At 38.6% G+C, this 14688-nt stretch overlaps 3 protein-coding genes across 3 annotated transcripts; 2 read left to right on the plus strand and 1 right to left on the minus strand.

Moving 5' to 3' along the window:
* Positions 1-1032: 1032 nt before the first annotated feature.
* LOC125209832 (protein FAR1-RELATED SEQUENCE 5-like) lies at positions 1033-3998 on the plus strand. The gene is made up of 6 exons (XM_089066553.1): positions 1033-1090; positions 1665-1890; positions 2040-2426; positions 2543-2854; positions 2938-3230; positions 3307-3998. The coding sequence occupies exons 1-6, from the start codon at positions 1033-1035 to the stop codon at positions 3996-3998; spliced, it is 1968 nt and encodes a 655-aa protein (XP_088922679.1).
* Positions 3999-7030: 3032 nt separating this feature from the next.
* On the minus strand, positions 7031-9860 carry LOC148930618 (uncharacterized). Its single transcript, XM_089066557.1, has 4 exons — positions 9812-9860; positions 9121-9154; positions 7637-8399; positions 7031-7411 (listed from the first exon to the last, which is right to left on the minus strand). Exons 1-4 carry the CDS (start codon positions 9858-9860, stop codon positions 7031-7033), a joined length of 1227 nt encoding a protein of 408 aa, XP_088922683.1.
* A 1097-nt stretch (positions 9861-10957) lies between these two features.
* Positions 10958-14202, plus strand: LOC125209833 (protein FAR1-RELATED SEQUENCE 5-like). Its single transcript, XM_048109412.1, has 3 exons — positions 10958-10967; positions 11893-12658; positions 12747-14202. The coding sequence occupies exons 1-3, from the start codon at positions 10958-10960 to the stop codon at positions 14200-14202; spliced, it is 2232 nt and encodes a 743-aa protein (XP_047965369.1).
* Positions 14203-14688: the final 486 nt, after the last annotated feature.

The raw sequence follows: 14688 nt of genomic DNA on the forward strand, positions 1-14688 counted from the left end.
AAAATAATAGTAGGTTTGTGTTAAAATGACAACACCACTTAAAGTGAGACCGTGACACCACATATACAACAATATTATAAACGCTACACAGTAATATTATAAACTCTACACAACAATCTATAGATTGCTGTATAGCGTGTTGGATATTGTTGGGCTGAGAAACAATATTGTATACAATGTTGCATATTGCTGGCCGTGTTTTTTACCCCTTTTTTTGCCACATGGCAGCTTATTATTCGTCCACGTGTACAAATGATTGACTAGGAATGGTGGTATGGTGTTATTTTAAGAGGTTGTGGACCCTAACACTCCCCAATAGTAGTATAATCAACCATTTTAAAAGGTGTGTAATTGACAAAAAATAGATCAAACTTGGAAATAAATGGAGTACATTACATATTTGTTTAGCTCAAGCCATCATCTCTTACTTATCCCTCAACACCACAACGCTATCGATTATCCATCAATTCCCTTCCACTACGTTTAGTTAAATAAGGTAAATACCAATGTTTTAAAAATCGGATCGGCCGGCGAACCGACATTGTTACTGGTTCACTGATTCAACCGGTTCACCGGTCGAACCATTGGTTGAACCAGAATAATGTTTATATATATATATATAGAGGTGTATTCATATGCTTTTCCTATGTTATATGCTTTTTCCTTTTTAATCTCAACCTTTCATTATTAACATCTAATGGTCGAAATTAAGGCCTGATTATGCATTTTTTTATTAATAAAAAATATGGAAAAGGGCTTTTAAGGGAATGACAATTTTGGTGGTTATGGAAAGTCCATAATTTTCTCCTCACCAAATATTGCGTCGGTTTTTTTTCTTCTTCTCCCAGAATTACATCGTTCTTTCTTCTCTTTATCTTCTCTTTCATTTTTCAATGTTAGTTCTTCTGTAAAATTCCGTTGTTATAAAATCGTGCATTTGTGCGAATCTAGCCTTGGTTGTAATTAGCGTCTGTAGTGTGTGCGTTTGTGCGTTATTTTAGGGAGTGTTCCTGGAAGATTGTCGTTAATACAATGGAAGAAGGTGGTTCTTCCACTATAGACGAAGCTTATGTTTCAAACATGGACGAAGGTAATTGTTTCAGATAAGTCATAGTTTATTGTATCAAAGTTTCATTAATTTTCAAATCACACATACTAACGCAAACTTCTTCGTTTAGTTGTATCTGTTAATTGAATCTACTGCCATAATTGACGCTAACAAGATGCGCATGAGTTTTCTTAAGTGGTCGGCTAGGGTTTTGAATTGAGTTTGCATGGGCTAGGGTTTAGGGACGGGCGGCTTGGATGATGTATTATTTGTCAATCTTAATGTTCATTCAGTACTGGATAATGTAAAGTTGTTAACAAATATTCCAAGTATTATTTTGTGGTTTAGTTGCGTTGATTAATCTAGGGTGTTGTGTTATTAGCTACAAATAATGTAGATTTAATACTATATAATTTAAATTAGTAGATAGATAATGCACGTGTTGTGTTGCATTCGTTATGGTTTAGACACGTTACTTAAACTACCGTGTTGTGTTTATTGGATTCATATAATGTAGATTTGGTTCAATTAATGTAAATTATTAGATAGATAATGCAAGTTTTATGATGCATAATGTTTATGTTAGCTGACTGTTTGTTTTTGTGATTGTGTGCAGTGGTTGTTGTACCTGAGTGTTCGGAAGATTTGAAGCCTGTGGTTGGCCAGAAATTTAAATCATTGGATTTTTATTTTGCGTTCTACGATGTGTATGCCTGGGCTATTGGTTTTGATACTCGCAAATCACAAATGAGGAAAGCTGATGGTATAATTACTTGGTATAGCGTGGTATGCAACAGGCAAGGCAGCAAGAAGTCGAGCGAGGATGACCAGGCAAATGCACGGTCGGGTTTTTCGTTAAAACGTCGATGTTTATCCACGCGTTGTGGTTGTAAAGCCAGTATCTCATTCAAGTTATTCTCCGACGGAGGAGTTTCAGGTTATACTGTCGAGGAGTTTAAAGAAGCTCATAACCATTACATGGTTGGCACAGAGCATCAACAGTTTATGTCAATCAATCGAAATTGGACGACGTACATCACCAATTTATCCTTGATTGTTCAAAGGCTAACATAGGTCCCACAGTCACGTTTAATGTGCTGAAGGAAATTATGGGTGGTTTTCAGCTCGTTGGCTGCAATGTTGGGGATATAAGGAATGCTTCACGAGACATCAAAGCATTCGCTCATGGTTTTGACGTACAAATGGTTTTGGATGATATGGCTAGGAAGAAGGAGATGTCCGAAGCATTCACATATGAGTACGAGGTTAATGCTAGTAACCAGCTTGTTGCTTTGTTCTGGTGTGACGGTTTGATGAAGCGGAATTACCACATGTTTGGTGATATTGTGACTTTTGACACCACCTACAACACCAATAGGTACACCTGTCGTGCATTATTACATTTGAGTTTGTACAGTATTGTATGCATTACTATGTATTTTGCATGCATTAAATATGTACTATCCTTGAATTATGTTGGCTTATGTTACGCAGGTATTGTATGATCTTCGCGCCATTCACGGGAAAAGACAATCATGGACGACCAGTGACTTTTGCTGCTGGTTTAGTAAGCAACGAGAAGACAGGGGCTTTTGCATGGCTGTTTAGACATTTTGTCCAAAGTATGGGGGTTGCTCCGAAGATGATTGTTACAGATCAAGATTTGGGGATGAGATCGGCTATTGAAGAGATTCTTGTCGGGACTCGTCACAGATGGTGTATGTGGCATATCATGCATAAGTTGGCCAATAAAGTTCCTGGTTGGTTATTGAGGGACGAAGATTTCAAGAAAAATTCAATGCATGTGTATGGTCGGACCTGCTTGAACCCGACGAGTTCGAAGAAGAGTGGAATGGAGTAGTTGAGCGTTATGGCCTGGAAGAACACAGTTGGTTCAAGACGTTGTACGAGTATAGGCAGTTATGGATACCTGCGTACTTCAGAGATTTCCCAATGGGTTCGATGATTAGGACCACCTCGATATCTGAGTCAGAGAACAGCTTCTACAAAAACTTTTTGAAGCCACGCAATAACCTTGCCGAATTCTACTTGAATTTCAACCAAGCTGTGGATTTTCAGCGAAATAGTAGAACAAAGCTGGACTACCAAGACGCTACTGCCCTTCCTATATTGGCCACTACTCAGCCTTTCGAGAAACATGCTTCTACTCTATACACAGATAGTATGTTCAAAAAAAATACAAGAGGAGATTGTTGAGGGAAATGACAGATGCCGCGTTTTGGGGTTCTCATCTGCAGACAGTGTTGACACCTACAAACTTGGAGACAACCTTCGCCATTCCTACTTTGTGAGGCATGATAGGACTCACGAATCATATTATTGTGATTGCAAATTATTCAGTAGGCATGACTATCTGTGCAGCCATGTATTCTTTTTGTTCCGGAATAATGAGGTAAAAAAGATTCCGGATAACTACTGTGCAAGTAGATGGATAAAGACTCCGCTGGTTAAGGCTGTTCATGGACATGTGGACGAGACTTTACCTACACAGTCCGTTGTTGATGAAAGGCAAAACGTTTCAAAACAAGGGATCTCACTGTTCTATGGTTTTCTTCGTCGATTTGAGACGGACATTGATGTGCTTCGTGCATTCGTAGGTGGACTGGAGGAACTTGGTAATTCACTTACAGCTGGAACTCCTTTGCCATCCACTTCTGAGAAGAGACGTATGATTGAACAGTTTTATGGAATGGCAAGGCCGGAAGTCGTCGAGGTCCACCATCCGGATGTGGTAAAGATGAAGGGGCACGCGAGCTGCTCCGCTAGTCGTCTGATTTCAAAGAGAGAAAAGGCTATCAAGGATGCTACCAGGCCCCTTAGACGGTGCAAGGCGTGCGACGAGTTGTGCCATCACGACTCTAGAAATTGTCCTATGCTTAAAGAGCTTGAAACAGAGAATGAGCTGCGTAAGGGAAAGAGGAAATGTTGAGTAGTTGTCGTTATAACATCATTAGAGTTCTTGGTTTTGCGTTTTATGCTCAGTGTTTAAGTCTATTTCTTCCCACTTTGAACAAGATTGTTTAAATGATTATTCATTATAAAAGTTTTTTGGTGCATTATTGGTATCTATTTGAATAACGGTGCATTACATGCAATTTTTCATACATTATGCATGTGTAACTGTTTCATTATTTTGTTATTATGCATGTGTAACTGTTACATTATTTTGTTATTTTGGTGCATTATTGGTATCTATTTGAATAACGGTGCATTAAAGTGAAAATTGCATTATACTTTAATTTTTTTACATTATATGTTTAGTTATATGCATTTTACTGTGCACAATGTATTACTTTAATTTGTTCGATGGTTTTTTATACATTATTCCCTGTATATTGTACATTATTACGAAATACTTTATAATTATTAAGTTATCTGAAGCAACAACCAGTTGAAGCAAACATTTTGTTCCTACATATCCAAAACTTTGTAAAAACACCTTGGTCAGGAGAATCCAAAATATTTAGTTCCAAGAAATCCAAAACATTGTAAGATATCCAAAGCATTCTACCCCCCAAATTCAATGTTCACCCTTCACATCTGTGAAAAACACATCTAGTTCATATCAAAATCAAAAACCATCTAGTTCACTGGAGCCCATAATTCTCGACCCACCTTTCAAAGCTGAATTTAGGTGGCCTATCCATCCAATGCTTCGTGGCCTGTGTTTGGTTGGTCCCAGTCTTCGAGTTGTGTGGAGAAGTAAGCAGCGCCGTCGCAATCTTCATGCGCAACAATTCCAGGCTCTTTGTCCCTTTTGCAGTTAGCCAGTCGTCCCAGTCGTTCTCCCTTTCGCCGAAGTACGTCTCCATATGCCTCATCACATACACCCCCCGTGTCCACGGTGCCACTGTTGTTCCTCCACGACATTGTCACAACATGCGCATTACATTTTTTGACCTTTGCCGCCATTTTTGAAGCCTTGGACTTTGAAAGTGCTGCTGCAAAGAATTTTTTCTACACGCCAAAACAAAAAAAAATGAATGATTGGACATAATGAACAATTTGTTATGTGTAATGCACAAAATATGTAGTTTAATGTATATTACCAAAACAGATGGTGTGTCCCCATATTTCTCTCCAAATGTCCCGTGTGTATCAGCCAATGTGTGATCAATGATGTTCATCTTCGAATCACCAAGATCAAAACATATAACGTACTGATGGGACGCCCCCCAAACTGGGAAGAAAAACTGCACAACGGAAGGAGCATTACAACACATTATTATCTCCAGTACTTCTAAGAAACTAAAACATTATGTAACTACAACTCACCAATTCATAATTGTCCCACTGATAGCTTCCTATTCCAATTGTTTCCTCCAACACCCTGGTCCAGAATGTATTGAACTGGAATTCTTCAGTCCATTCGGGTTGTGCGTCCACCATCGACTGAATCTGTAGTTAGCCGTAACAAACTTTAGATAATAATAGTAACGAGAAAGAAACATGTCCATAATGGTGTTCACTCACGCATGGTCTTGTTGAGAAGAAAAGTCTGGACACTGTCTTCGGCGCCTTGTTCTTTTCCATTGTATTCAGGTAGGAGCTCCATGTGTCGATAACATCGGGCCTCACTGGCTTGAATGGCGCTAACGACTGCATCTCGATCTGCACAGTTCTCTTCATGTTGTCTTGGTAGACAACTTGATCCCTGTACATGTTTAACCAGTTAACACAAATTCACATTTTCCTTAAGTATAAATTCTACCTGTTCTCTTCCGCTGTTCCAAAAACCCAGTAGTAGAGATGCTTGTCCACTGTGTGTGGCTTTGCGGTCAGTCTAATTGCTCTCTCGTGGAATGGAGACCGGGTAGCCAGACTTGGCTTCTTCATTCGTCCGGTTCCTTTCTGTAAAAAATAAAGACAGTTAACAATCATTTAGTCGGTCTATTACTTTAGTTGTTGGATTAACTGCTCTATTCGATACCTCATGCGCATCCGACTCCTGTGTGCTCTGGTTCCCTCTCCCTTTTTTTTGAGCAACAACCTTTCCAACTCCATGTGTTGGATCTACAAGTTGCGGTGTCTCACTTGTTTGCACAACACCAGTCTCTACGTCCTTTCGGGGTGCATCACCGTGTACCTTTAAACATTAATTAATACAACTATTAAATAATGCATGACATCAACCTAATAATGCAGAAAATGAATGTTTCCTATAGATAATAAACCTCATGCTGAATGTCCTTTTGTTTGCCCATTGCTGCCTTTGAAGGTCCATCCCTAGCTGGCTGTTTTCTCTTCGCTGGTGGAACCTCAGCGCGTTTCCCTTTAGTTGTCTGGGTGTTTCAAAAAAATAATTATTCATAATACTCTGAATAATGCATACATACATACATAAAATGTACAGCTTTACTTTAAATAATGCAAGGTATGCTAGATCTATATTATTACTCAATGCAAGTTATGATTGAGTTTTAGTTACCTTGACGGTGTCCCCTACGGCTGCACTCTTTGTTTTGTCTTTATTTTTCTCGGCTTTAGTCTTTGCCGCTGCATCCTCCCCATCCTTCCCATCATCTTGGCCACTGCTTATGGGCACCTGCAAACAAAGGAACTCAAATGTAATGTTGTTCTATTGTTACTAATAAATAACACTTCATCATTTAGTTTTTTAGAACATACCTCAGTCCCTGCGAAGCTTGAAGGTTTCTCATGTCGGCCACCACCATCTTTTCCTTCTGTGTCCCCAACGTGGTTAGCATTGCCAATTTCCCCGGGCACGGGCATGTCCCCGCCCTGGTCAGCAGCTCCACCCGGCTCATCTTGGGCTGTGTCATCAGTGGCTCTTGTCCCTGAACCACCAGCCCCGTCTGTCGTCTGGGTTTGCTGTGAAGCAAATGGATCCGGACATTCAAATCCTTCCAGCACAAAAGATGGCCTATCGAAGCCCCTTGCAATCGTCTTCTTCTTCTTGTCATAAGCCGCCATCATTTTTTCCATCTCATCAATCCACTCCTAACTGAACTCTTCTTCATCCTCCCTCGCCTGAGTCAAACGTGTAACAATCTCTTCTTGCTCAACCACATGATCCTCCTCGAACCCCAACAACTTCTTCCCAATTTGACTGCCGACTTTTACGCAGTCATCCTCCATCATTTCAATAGGGATCATCTTGAAATCATCAACCCACATGGAAATCGCGTAGCCCAAGAGATTGCTTGACTTGATAAACTTATCTCTTATACGCTTCGCTCTATTCATGCTGGGTCCTGCACCACCTCCTCTGTTCACATCTCCCAATCTCCTTGCTTCCTCTTCCACCAAATACTTTTCTTTGTCTATTCGGTCCTCCAATCTCCCAGTATCGAATTGATCGCGCTCAACCTTCTCTTTTTTCTTTTAAGTTTTCCATCGTCCAACCTTTTACCGTTGGCCAGGCCCGGCTGACTCGCCTCCGGATGTGAACCACACGGTCCACATACGCCAACTGATAAACACAGAGTTACTAAATGTCAGTAATCCATTTTTTTGTACGCTTAATGCATGAACATAGCATTTTTAATGAGAAAAATGAGTGCAGTAATGCATAAGTACAACAAAATAAGAAACGGTTTCACTTACCAATAACAAGTGCATTGGCCCGGTGAAATATACAGTTTTGTCTCTCTTCCAAGCAGGATAGGTGGCCTCCAATACTGATAAGACGTAGCCGCACCAGTTGAGATTCCTAATCTCATCAACCTCGTCGATGAAATGTAGAATCTTTGGCTTCAAATTACCGTCTGCCGGCGTCTCAATTACTGCATTTTCTAACATGAACATGAACATCCGTTTGAAATCTGGTCCTCCATTCACCTCCTGCTTAATCAGCTTTGCAACGTCGGCCGCTGTCATTTTGTAACGGCTCTTCCCACAACGTTCTGCAATGTAGTCATTGTACCGGAATTCGCTTTGCTTATCAACTGGCCTTGAGATTTGTGTTGGCCCTCGTGGAAAACCGAGCGTCAAATGGACATCTTCCTCGTCGATGGTCAAGCCTCCACCGCCACACAAAGGTATCTCGCAGCGGGCAAGATTAAAAGAGTTCAGAACCCAATATGCAATGTACCCGGGAATCTCGCTGATGTTGTAGTGTAGCATGGCGCCGAATCTAAGTTCTTCAACTGCTTCCTTCTGCCGTGGGATAAGACCTTTCAAACAGTTTATGAATTCTGTTGTGCTCCTGGTGTATAAGTGGTCAACTTTTTTTCCTCGTGCCTTCCTCTTTTCCTCTTCTTCATTTGAGGTTCCAGACTCTGCTAACTGTTGTACCATAAGTCTCTCCCTAAATTTTTGTGCAATTGCTAGAGGCAGAACATCATCCACAGCCTCATCTATATCCAACCTTGGATGTTTAGAAGCCGCACAGAGGAATAAGTAAACAATTTGCAGCAATGCATAATAATAAATGAATTATTGACATAGTGGACTCTGTCATAATGGTAATGAACCCTATAATAATGCATACAATGAACTTAATAATGTAATTAAAATGTATACAACTTGTAGCAGCATTACATCAGATATGGAAAACAATTATAATGCAAACAAACATAACCATAATGGACAATCAAGCTAAATAATGTAGAAAAAGTGACTGTTAGCCGCCCATCAATTGTTAGAGCTCAATAAGCAGCAATGCAATATTCCAACCAAGTAATCCAGACAAAGAATTGAATAAAGCTTACAAAACATGAAGAAAATTCAACAAAAATGTTAGATGATGTTATCCAACTGAATAATGCATACAAATAATTGAATAATGTCAAAAAAAAAAAAATGAAACCATAGAGATGGAATTCAGTTTCAATGTAAAAAAACAGTAACAAAATGCACACAAAATGTTGAATAATGTATTAATCTTCTATGTAGCCGTTTTGTAGACCAATAATGTTGAAACCCAAACAAATAATTCAGAAAATGTAACGAATAATGTTTTAAAAATATTCAAGCAACATTAATAACGTTGTTATTCAAACGAATAATGCAAAAAACTAACTGAATTTTATCCAACTAATGCAGACAAAGAACTGAACAATGCAGACAAAGTATTGAGTAATGCATACAACTTTCCTATAGCAGCAACAACTTCCCAATTATCTGAATAATTTTTAAGAATTTGCAGAAACATGTAAAATGATGTTATCCAACTGAATAATGCATAGAAATAAATGAATAATGCTCAAAAAATGAAAACCACTTCTACCAACATTAACTCAGAGATGGAATACAGCTTTAATGTAAAAAAACAGTAACATAATGCACACAAAATGTTGCATAATGTATTAATCTTCTATGTAGCAGCTGTGTACACCAATAATGTTGAAATCCAAACAAATAATTCAGGAAATGAAATGCATAATGTATAAAAATATGCACGCAACATCAATAATGTAGTTTTTCAAACGAATAATGCACAAAATTAACTGAATTTTGAAAAAACAAGGTAACTCACTCCTCCCAACATAATCTCATTGATGGAATACAGTTCTAATGTCAAAAACCAGTAAAAAAATGCACCTACAATGTTGAATAATGTATGAAACTTATATATATTCGCACTGTAGACCAATAATGATGCATCCCAAACAAATAATACAGAAAATGTTAGGAATAATGTTTAAATATTTGAACTACACAATGTAAAAGCATTGTAATGCAAACAAATAACCATAAAATGCACATCAAACGTGAAATAATGAACTACACAATGAAAAATCACACTATCGGTTTCGTATAGAGGCGCAGCATTCTGACCTTCGGTCTGGGTGGGCTGGCTCTTGTAAGGGCGTCCTCTCTTCGACATCGCAGAACTAACACACAGAACAACAACAAGAGGAACCGCGTGTGAAAATACACCAGAACAACAGAAAAGGAAAATCTAAAGCTAAACCAACAATAATCGTCAAATTTAGGACGAATACAACCCAAAACCCTAACATCAAACCAAATTCAACTCAGAAACCAACAATAAACATCCAAATATTGATAACCCATCATCTAATGCTCACAATTTCATCTTTTTAAAAGCAAATTTACAAAAAATCGAGACTTCACCCTCGTACCGTAAATGAAGATCTCCGTGTACACTTCACCGACGACGACCGCCCTCTAAAAATGGAACTGTAATACTGGGATTCGTCGACCCACGCCACTTTTCACCGTCAAAACCGAAGTCATGGACAGTTCAAAGGATTTTCAACAGGGGCGGCTAGGGTTCTCCTTCGTCAAAATGAGAGAGTTGTGACTGATCGATTTTGATTTGATGTAATGAGAGAGAGAGAGAGTAAGAAGTTGGAAAGGTGTATCAAAATCCCACTTAATTATCGGAACTTCCGTTTTGAAACGTGCTCCAGACAAAATGTTTTTACAATTATAACCTTATAATGCACAGACTGTTACTGATAATGCAACACAGGTTTAATTTCATGAATCTAATCTTGTCCGTCCAATACTATAATCTAATGGCTGTAATTAAGAAGGAAATAGTATCTTAAGGGGTGAAAGTAGTTTAATGCTCCCCTATATATATATATATATATATATATATATATATATATATATAGGGATGTATTCAGATTAATGTATAGAAAGTTGTTAAAATATAAAACTAATGACAACCCTTGATTTAGCATGATCTAATGGTTGATATGAGACACTTTTAATTAATTTAATTCATTAAAAAATCAAAAAGGGTATGGTTGGAACACAGTAAAATCTTCAGTTAGTTTCATTCCATGATTCACGTTGTTTTAATTTTATGAGATTTTTTTTCCATGTTTATCAAAACCGTTCCGTGAAAAAAAATTGTATTCGTCTCTGAATAAGAACTACTGTAGTATTTCTGCTTCGAACAACAGTAATCTTCCTCGCCATCGTTAGAAGCATCTGGGTTTATCGAAGATGGAAGAAGGTAAATATTTTTGGCTTGCATGCTGTCTGATATTACGATGGTTTTGCTTAAACTTGGTTGTGATTTTTTACTTGATTTCATAAAACGTATGTTCGTATTCATAGATTTGACTAATTTGTTTTTGTTTGATTACACTTTGTTTTTTTTTCGTTTGATTTCATAAAACGTATGTTCGTATTCAAACGTATTGTTTGATTACACCTTGTTTGATTATACTTGATTTTCGTTTCTTATTAGTTAAATTTGCATCACATTGTTGCTCAATATGAAACTGAGTATAGGATTGTGAATCCATTCCCCCAGGGTTTAGATTGGTATAGGGCTAGGGTCTAGTAACCTCTTATTTACGAAAACTAACTTCAAACACAGAGATGAATCCATTCCCCTAGGGTTATTCCGATCCATTGGGCTAGGTTTCTAGTATTACAAATTTATGTTTAATCTATGTTTTTACTATTCTTGTGAAAAGCAGGTGATGTACTAATACGACTTGATGATGTACGCAACTAAGGAGTTAATGTTTTCCTTGTGTAGTAATTATCCGAAATCATTTTTATAATGTCATGCATAAATTGTTCGTCCATACATTGAATTGGAGCCATTCCCTTTGAGTTTAGAAATCCATGGAGCTAGGTTTGTAGTATTTAATGATGAATTCAAACCTCAAAAACGGTATGGGGATAAATCACTTGTTGCTTCGTACGTTATTCACTAATTTTTAAATTGTTCGATCTAGCAGTTGATGTAAAAGAACGCACTTGTACTGTATCAATTTAACCACTGTAATGTAAAACCAGTGAGTTCGTATTGTATTCAAACATAGACCAGATCCTGCAACTGTGCAAAATGTTATGCAATTTTGCACGCTTATGTACGTATAATGTGTTGTGTTTTATCTTACCTATTTCGTTTTTTTGTATAACAGTTGTGGTTGTACCCGAATGCTCTCAAGAGTTGAAGCCATTTGCCGGACAAATGTTTAAATCACTTGATTTTGCTGTTGCTTTTTACAATGTGTATGCTCGCGCCGTTGGTTTTGATACCCGAAAGCAAGGATTGAAGAAGGTGGACAATGTTGCTACATGGCATTACGTAGTATGCAGCAGAGCAGGGTTTAAAAAGTGCGATGACCTATCAGATCAGATTAACGCACGAAGTGGGTTCTCTATGAAACGCAGAAAATTATCGAAGAGATGTGGGTGTAAAGCTGGGGTATCGTTCAAGTATTTCTCTGAAGGAGGCAATCCAGGTTACGTCGTCCACCAGTTTCATGAGGTCCATAACCATTCTATGGTCGAGGTTCATCATCAGCATTTCATGTCAATCAATCGAAAATTGGAGGAGGTTCATCATAAATTCATACTTGACTGCTCTAGGGCTAATATAGGGCCGACTATGACATTCAAGGTTTTGAAAGAAGTTCTAGGTGGATTTGCACATGTTAGATGCACTGTTGGTGATATCCGGAATGCATCTCGAGACTTGAAAGCCTACGCTCATGGATTTGATGTGCAAATGGTGTTGAATGATATGGCTAGGAAGAAGGAATTATCTGACTCTTTCACATATCATTACGAAGTCAACAAGAGTAATCAGTTGGTCGCTTTATTTTGGTGCGACGGTTTGTCAAAGAGGAACTACCATATGTTTGGCGATATTGTGGCGTTCGACTCAACCTACAATACCAACATGTATTAATCTCTAGCTTTTTATAATTTTATGTTTGTTCGCAGTATACAGTTGATTTTCATAATAATTTACTATGCCATATTGTCACAGGTACCGTATCATTTTTACGCCATTTACTGGCAAGGATAACCATGGCAAACCAGTTACTTTTGCAGCTGGATTGGTTTGCAGTGAGAAGACGGGCGCTTTTGCGTGGTTGTTCCAAAAGTTTATTGAGTGCATGGGGGTCGCACCGAAGATGATAGTAACAGACCAGGATTTGGGTATGCGATCAGCCATTGAGGAAATCCTTGTAGGCACTAGACATAGGTGGTGCATGTGGCACATCATGTACAAATTGGGCGCAAAGGTGCCTAATAGGCTGTTGAAGGATGAAAGTTTCAAAAAGGAGTTCAATGGCTGTGTGTGGTCTGACCTTCTGGAACCCGAAGAATTTGAAGAAAACTGGAATACAATCATCGACCAGTATTGCTTGGAAGAGGTGGATTGGTTATCGACGCTATATGAGCACCGTCAGCTTTGGATACCTGCATATTTCAGAGATTTTCCTCTTGGCTCGATGATTCGAACAACATCAATATCAGAGTCAGAGAACAGCTTCTACAAAAACTTCTTGAAGCCGAGTGCCAATATTGCCGAATTCTATTTGAATTTCAACAATGCGTTGGAATTTCAACGTAATGGTAGAGCTAAACTGGACTACGAGGATTCGACTAACATTCCAATATGGGCGGCTGATTTGCCAATAGAGAGACATGCAGCAAAATTGTACACAGACAGTATGTTCAGAGTAGTACAGGAAGAGATTGTCGATGGCCATTTTCACTGTCGGATTGCGTCCTTGTCTTCTACAGAAATGCTTGATTCGTACAAAGTTAGGGACCGGTACAGCAACACATATAGTGTGCGGCACGACAAGGAGGAGGATTCTTACACATGTGAATGTAAATTGCTTGGAAGGCAAGGATATCCGTGCAGCCATCTTTTTATGGTCTTCAAGAACAATGGATTGCAGTGTATACCAGCGCAATACTGCGAGGGCAGATGGATGAAAACGCCGTTAGCTAAGGCAGTCCATGGGGTGATCGATGACACCTTACCTACGATGTCCATCGTGGATGACCGTGTCACTCTTTCGAATGAAGCGATTGGATTGTTTTATGGTTTTCTGCGCAGGTACGAGAAAGACACAGGAGTATTACGTTCGTTTATAGATGGGATGAAACAAGTTGGAGAATCTCTCAAATCCGGAGCACCAATTCCGTCTACATCAGAAAAGACGAGATTGTGTGAAGAATACTACGGAATTGAACGACCAGAATCTGTTGAAGTTCACCCTCCAGAAGTGGTTAGAACTAAGGGGTCATGTAGTGACAAGCCTAGCCGAATGATTTCTCAAAGGGACAAGGCTATCAAGGAGGCGAGCAGACCACTTCGAAGATGTAGGGCATGCGATGAGTTGTGTCATCATGATACCAGAACCTGTCCAACACGCATAGATGCTGCCAAAGACAATGAGAAGCGTAACGGAAAGAGGAAGTGTTAATTAGTGTTCATTTTTTGTTTCCAGACTTTTAGTTCAAAACCTTTGCTGCCAGTTTTCAATTGGCAATTAGATGCTGCCTTACATTATGCAATTCTTACATTGTTTGCCGTTTTTTTAGTTGGTTTTTTTGTTTCCCGAATTTCTAATACTGCGTTTACTATTCTGCATTACTAATTGTATTACCTAACAGCTACATATTTCTCAATCTCATTCGATTACATTGTCTTTGAGTCTATTTACATTACTCATTTTCCTGAGCATTTTGTGCATTATGTCATGCATATTTACATTACTCATTATCTAGAGCATTACGAGCATTAGGACATGCATATTTGCATTACTCAAATTTGCATTCGAAACCCATAAACACTTGCTGCATTTAATGAAGCATTGTTTGATTAATTTTGTACTTCTCTTGAATCTTACACATTTTACGCATTGTGACTACCGTTATGTACATTATCACCCAAATTTCATTATAACAAG

The sequence above is a fragment of the Salvia hispanica genome, chromosome 3 (assembly GCF_029641045.1).
Source record: "Salvia hispanica isolate PSC_SH4W2 chromosome 3, Shi_PSC_v1, whole genome shotgun sequence".
Taxonomy (NCBI): Eukaryota; Viridiplantae; Streptophyta; class Magnoliopsida; order Lamiales; family Lamiaceae; genus Salvia; species Salvia hispanica.

What these genes read in the sequence shown, in the direction of transcription:
- LOC125209832 (XM_089066553.1), top strand. Translation starts at nt 1,033, where the DNA reads ATGGAAGAAGGTGGTTCTTCCACTATAGACGAAGCTTATGTTTCAAAC. An exon ending in GATGACCAGGCAAATGCACG is followed by an intron (nt 1,891 to 2,039) that starts GTCGGGTTTTTC and finishes TGGTTGGCACAG; the next exon opens with AGCATCAACAGTTTATGTCA. An exon ending in TTCTACTCTATACACAGATA is followed by an intron (nt 3,231 to 3,306) that starts GTATGTTCAAAA and finishes TCTCATCTGCAG; the next exon opens with ACAGTGTTGACACCTACAAA.
- LOC148930618 (XM_089066557.1), bottom strand. Translation starts at nt 9,860, where the DNA reads ATGTCGAAGAGAGGACGCCCTTACAAGAGCCAGCCCACCCAGACCGAA. An exon ending in CCAGCCCACCCAGACCGAAG is followed by an intron (nt 9,155 to 9,811) that starts GTCAGAATGCTG and finishes AAAATTATTCAG; the next exon opens with ATAATTGGGAAGTTGTTGCT. An exon ending in GTTGCTGCTATAGGAAAGTT is followed by an intron (nt 8,400 to 9,120) that starts GTATGCATTACT and finishes TAAACATCCAAG; the next exon opens with GTTGGATATAGATGAGGCTG.
- LOC125209833 (XM_048109412.1), top strand. An exon ending in TCAACCTACAATACCAACAT is followed by an intron (nt 12,659 to 12,746) that starts GTATTAATCTCT and finishes ATATTGTCACAG; the next exon opens with GTACCGTATCATTTTTACGC.